Source organism: Eurypyga helias, unplaced genomic scaffold (assembly GCF_000690775.1).
Source record: "Eurypyga helias isolate BGI_N326 unplaced genomic scaffold, ASM69077v1 scaffold25033, whole genome shotgun sequence".
NCBI lineage: Eukaryota > Metazoa > Chordata > Aves > Eurypygiformes > Eurypygidae > Eurypyga > Eurypyga helias.
In genome coordinates this window covers 1-5,805 of record NW_010239573.1, presented here as the reverse complement: position 1 = coordinate 5,805, position 5,805 = coordinate 1, and the positions used below count along the sequence as shown (strand labels likewise).

Genomic DNA, 5,805 nt, shown 5'->3' with positions numbered 1-5,805 from the left:
CCCCAGCGGGGAGGGTACCCAGCAGTGAGGAAGGTGCCAGAACGGCTTCCTCTGCGTTTCCAACCCTACGCGGCAGATCCGAGGGAACGTCCAACATCGGTGGGCCGGAGCATCCTGAGAGCTGCCAGCGGGTCCTTGCGGGCGCGGAGCCGGCTGAGGCGGGAGCAGGCAGTGCTCGGTGCGGAGAGGAGCTGCAGCAGTTACTTCGTAGTGGCGTTGGACACCCAGCAGGCCGACGGAAGGGGGTTGGTCGTTTGGTGTGCAGGACTAGCACGTCCACACCTAGGGAGGAGAGAGAGAGGAACCCATGGCAGTGACTTCGCAGCGGCTTCTCTTCATCTTGTGGGGTTTCCCTTTGGGCTTCTGGCTTCCACAACACCCTCTGTCAGGAGTGAAACCTCCCACCCATCAAGATCTGTCCCCTCGTTCACTGGAAATGGCTCGTTGCTCATGTAATGCCCAAGTTCCAGTACCGGAAGTGCCAAACCGCAACGGGAAGCCCAAGGAAACCAACCTTTACAGTGCTGTCCACGGCGCCGGAAAAGAGGCGTCCCCTGGAGACTGCAAGGGCAGTGACGCTGCCCTGGTGCCGCAGCAGCGTCTGAGTGCAGATCATGTTGTCCATGCTCCACACCTACGGACACACGGGAGGCGTGAGCCAAGCGAGCGGCACGCGGCTCCGCCACAACACCAGCTCCGGGAGGGACAGGGGGGTGCTGAGTGCCGCGGGGTTTGAGCCAGGTGACGCAACCACAAGGCCACGTGGCACGGAGGGATGAGGATCCCCTGTCCCTCCGTCCCCTCAAGACTGTGCTTTCACAGCGCCAATGCACAGAGGTGGCTGCGCAGCCCTGGGCACGTACCCTGAGTGACCGGTCGTACGACGCACTGAAGACTTTGGTTTGATCCGGCGTGGAGATGACAGCGAGGGCGTAGACTGTACCCACGTGCCCGGTCAGCGTGCGCACTTGTTCCTTTGTCTCTATATCCCAGACCTGCAGGGAGAGAGCAGGTTCTGGGGATTGCACTGCGCCGCGGGCCACCAGCTTCTTCTCCGAGCGGAGTGTCCACCTCCCCGCACCCCTCCAAGGCAGGCGCTGCACAGCCGTGCTCCGGGTGTGCCATGAAGGGCACCGGCAGAGCAGGGTCCCATCTCCCCACCCCTCTCCCCCAGCCCTAGGCCAGCCAGTCGCACCCCACAGCCCTTACGTGGATGAGGTTCTCGTAGGTGCCACACACGATGTGGTGGTTTGTCACCGCGATGGAGTAGACGCTGCCGCCTGACGTCTGCAGCACGTGGACGCACTCCAGGTTGCGGATGTCCCAGATCTGAAAGAGAGGCCGGAGCAAAGGCAGGATGAGACCCATGTGTGCCCAGAACCCATCTTTAAGGCTCAGTCTGGACAAAGCAAGGACAAATCTGTCCAGCTGGGAATGGTCAGTACCAACGAGCAAGGTCCTGCTATCTCATGTAGCTACCCAGCTTCAAGCATCCAGGCTGGAAAAGCTGTGGAGATCACACACCTCGTGTGACTGTGCACACACGTGCACGGGCAACCCCGTCCTTGTCAGCACTAAAAACCGACGTGGGGATTTATTAACACCCAGAAGGGCAACTTGAAACTCTCGTGTCACCCAGATGCTGGGAGGTGAACGATTCATCAAAGCCTGAGCCAACAGAGATGAGGGCACCCACACGCGGATTTACGGTAACTCTGGGGCCAGGCAGCGACCTTCACCTTTACCAGCGGGCCTGTGGGCACAGATAACGCTGCCGCGGCTGCGCGGCCACGCTGCATCTCCCCGAGCACCCCCCGGCAGCTGCGCTCCCAAGGACCGGACGGAGCCCAGCCTTCGTGCCTCCAAGGATGCCATCGGCACAGTAAAGTGTCAGCAAGGCGAGAGCGGCTCCTTTTGCCCTGCTGCCCCCCATGCTGCAGGATACAGCCGTGGGGAGAGCCGATGGCTTGCGGTTGCCACGAGTCTCAGGGTCTCACCTTGATCGTTTGGTAAGAGCCGCTGTAGAGATAGTTTTGAGAAGCCACCAGCGCTCGCACCCAGTGATTGAGACCCGTCAGCTCCTTCTTCAGTTTGAGCTCGGTACCTACAATATCCCAGACCTGTGGAAAACACAGACAAGGAGGAGTTTCAGTGGGGCTGGGCAGTGAAGGGGCGGAACGGGTCAGCCTCCAGCTCAGGGCCAGTCGCCGCACCCCCTGCCCAGCCAGCACATGGCCCTCCCAGCTCCCTAAGGGGAACCTCGTGCTGGCTCCGGCCCCGTGGGAATCGCCTGAACCTACAGACTTGCAGATAAACCACACAGTAACGATGAATAGGCACGTTCCCCGAGGGCCTGGGAAAGCTCGCTGGGAGCCTGCATTGTCCCCAGCAGAGACCCTTCCCTAGCAGAGCCACGGGCTTGAAAAGCATAACTCAAATCTACAGTAAAGAACCGCTCCAGATTCCCTCTCCCAGCCACAATGCTCCATTCTCACAGCTCCTGGGAAACTGTGGCTGAAACCCCCAGCCCACAGGGTCCAACGGGTCGCACACCCCCACTCCGAGCAATGCCATAGGCCTGCTTGGCTCATGTGGCACTAAGAGGCTGGGGGTGATGAAACCAAAAGGCCCCAAGTTCTGCTTGGTGCCTGCTCCTCCGGCCCCGAGCGCTCTCCAGACAGCTGAACCAGGCCTCCGAGAGAGAAAAGAGCATGCGCCCTCTCACAGATGGACGGGCCCATAAGCTGCCTCAGCAGGAGCTGGAAGCAGAACCAAGGGAATCTAGCCAAGGCTTTAAAGGGCAACTTGCAAAGCTGTTCCCTGATTTCTGCAGGCTTTAGGGAAAGGATGCAGATTCAAGACCCTTTGGAGGGGGTTTCAAGACAGGCAGCCGGAATCCCCAGCCAATTCTGGAGCCCAGATGCAATTCCCAGTGGTCTGAGTAGGTCTGTTGGACCAACATGCTCAGGAATTGCCAAGATACTCCACCTCCAGCCTCAGGTTTACAGAGTCAGAAGAAACAGAAGTTAATTTTTCAGCCAGGTCCCAGGACATCTTGGACTTGAGCACAGAGCATGGGCTAAACCTCTGGCTGCTCTGTGTGGCTGTGCTTCTCTGCGTGGCTCTGGAGAGCACAGGAACAAGGTCACCCACACACCAAACTGCCACTTTCTTCCCATTTGGATGCTGCTGCCTGGCAGTTTGTACCATCGGACCCCAACCAGGCCAAAAGGCAACCCCAGAGCTCTACCTTGATGGCTTTGAGGGAGCCGCTGAACAGCATGTTGTGCGAGGAGACCAAAGTGCAAACGGGATTGTCGTGCGCTCGGATCGTGTTCACTTTCTGCAGGTTCTGAATATCCCAGACCTGCAAGGGAGAAGAGGAGCGCCCGTGAGGGGCAGTGGCAGGCCTCTTTGCCTCTGGGGGAGGCAAAACCACAGGCAGGACAGGGCACGTGTAAGAGCCACTCTCCTGGCTTGACCAGGATCCACCACCCTGTCCCAGGTTAGAGAACCAGCCTCCTGCTCCCCACACAGGAGCAGGGAATGGGAAACCCACCCAGTGGGCAACACCCAAATCCGACCCACCAGCAGCTTGGCTGAAAGCAAGGGATAAAGCACACATGGGTTATCTTCCCAGGGAGGTTGGGGAGCACTGGGACAGGTTCCCAGAGAAGCTGTGGATGCCCCATCCCTGGGAGTGTCCAAGGCCAGGCTGGATGAGGCTTGGAGCAACCTGGTCTATGGAAGGTGTCCCTGCCCATGGCAGGGTGTGGGACTGGATGGGCTTCAAGGTCCCTTCCCACCCAAACCAGTCTGTGATTCCATGACCTCTGTTACACCACTGGAGGCTGAAGAGCCCTACAGAAAAAGGGAAGCAGGTCCCTGCCCCACGGCAGCCTAGGGCTGGCCTGTAGGTCTCACAGCCCGGCCAGGAAGCGGCGCGGGGGTCCTGGGTACTCACAATAATGGTGCAGTCAGCAGAGCCACTGTACAGCTTGTTCCTGTAATGTCAACAGAAAACAAAAGGAGGTCAGCGAGGGAGAGAGCAGGGTCCCAGCTCATTCCCAGACACCGTGCTGGGCACAGAGCTGCAGTCCCACAGCCTCACTGGGCCGAGACTAAACACAGCAACCCCAGGAGCGGAGCCCAGGTCTCAGGGGAAGGCCAGGCCAGATTGGCCCTTTGAGCAGGAGGCCAGGCACCCCGCTGGTGACCAGGGAAGTAAGCCAAAGCAGGGGAGGTCAAAGAGACACGTGCTTGGTCGATTTTTAAAGAGCAAAGAGGCAAGATGTGCCTCTCGTGCACGTCCTGGCATGGGACTGAGGGTGGGAATTGTAAAGGCACGCTCAGGAGCCCCAGCGCTCCCCCTACTCTCTCCTGCAGGGGTAGGTGTCCCTCTCCACTCACCCCTGGATGCAGAGAGCCAGTACAATTCCATCGTGACCCTCCAAGGTCTTTTGGCACTTGTATGTGGTACAGGTATCCCACACCTAACAGGAAACACAAGTCAGCAGACGGAGCAGCTGGGGAGCCGGGCAGGATGTCAGCAAAGTCACAAAAGCAAGGAGATGAGGAAACAGGCTGTCACCTGGGCACCTGCCTTCCGGCCTCCGGGCAGAGATAAGCTTGTCTAGGAAAGGCAACTTACTGCAAAGGGTCAGGTTGCAGTTAATGGGACACTGGAGAGCAGCACGCATCAGCCCTCTCCAGCTCTGCCTTTCTCTGCCCAGGCCAACACTCTGCAACGAACCAGAGAAGCAGCTCTTGGGCTCCTGCTTCAGCAATTCACACCCTGGCCGGGGGCTCCTGGGGCACAGCCACCTCTGAGACTGCAAAGGTTTTCACCACCGACCACACACCGCTCTCCCAGGAGAGGGGACGTGGGAATGTGGTGCCCAGAGCAGCCAGGACAGGGGAGAAAGCTATTTTGATAAAGAACAGCAACGACCCTTTTCTTCCATGTGGCTCAAAGAAGCTAAACCAAAGGTCTGCTCCTGGCAGGGCTGGTCACAGCAACCAGCTCCCCGGCAGCCACTCCAGTGACACCAGGAACTGCTGTTTAGGTTGCACTGGAGCAGTTACTGACCACAGGACAAAGGAAAACAAACATACCACAGAACGGAAAAAAGACACATTTCATCAGGGAAAAAGGTTTTTTTCTCTAGGATGACTTTTTATAACAAGGGAAAATAAAATCAGAAGCTGAACAAAATAGGCTTGGATTCCCCAAACGCGCATTACCAATTGCATATGAATTTTCACGCAGTAGATAAAGGTTGTAAAAAAAAAAAAAAAAAAAACAACAAACCCCACTATTTGTCTCTTACATTCCCTCGCAGAGAATTCTGCCCAACTGCAAATGCAAAGAATCACTGAAGATTCTCTGGGAGAAACTTTGGGAAGTGACATCCCCCACGCCCCTCAGCTTGTGTCCCACCCGAAGCACGTTTACAAGGCAGAAGATGCACAGAAGAGGCAGGTGCTCACCTTAATGGTTTTGTCTGAAGAGCCGCTGAAGAGCAAGTCCCCTATGGAGTAAACGCACAAACACCAGACAGGGCCTTGGTGTCCCACAAAGGTCCCTTTGCACTTGAAGATCTGTTGAGGATCGTAGGCTACAAGAGACAAGAGGGTAGGTGAGAGGTGGAAGAACGGTGCTGCGCCAAGTCATGGTGAGTTTGGAGGAGACGGAGCTCGTGGCACTGTCCCGGCAGGTTCCCCCCTGCACTTCACATTGTTGCAGGGCAGAAGGAACTCCAAGTCCCTCTTGGTCTGGCTGGAGGTTCCCATGTCATAGAATCA

At 57.5% G+C, this 5,805-nt stretch overlaps 1 protein-coding gene across 1 annotated transcript; it reads right to left on the bottom strand.

Annotated features, from left to right (window-relative positions):
- Window positions 1–514: 514 nt before the first annotated feature.
- LOC104507048 (E3 ubiquitin-protein ligase TRAF7) lies at window positions 515–5,618 on the bottom strand (the record flags this gene model as incomplete). Its single annotated transcript, XM_010148207.1, has 8 exons — window positions 515–634; window positions 864–995; window positions 1,210–1,329; window positions 1,998–2,120; window positions 3,251–3,367; window positions 3,965–4,004; window positions 4,411–4,493; window positions 5,491–5,618. Coding segments are annotated over 8 exons (863 nt in total), but the record flags the coding sequence as incomplete, so codon positions are not given.
- Window positions 5,619–5,805: the final 187 nt, after the last annotated feature.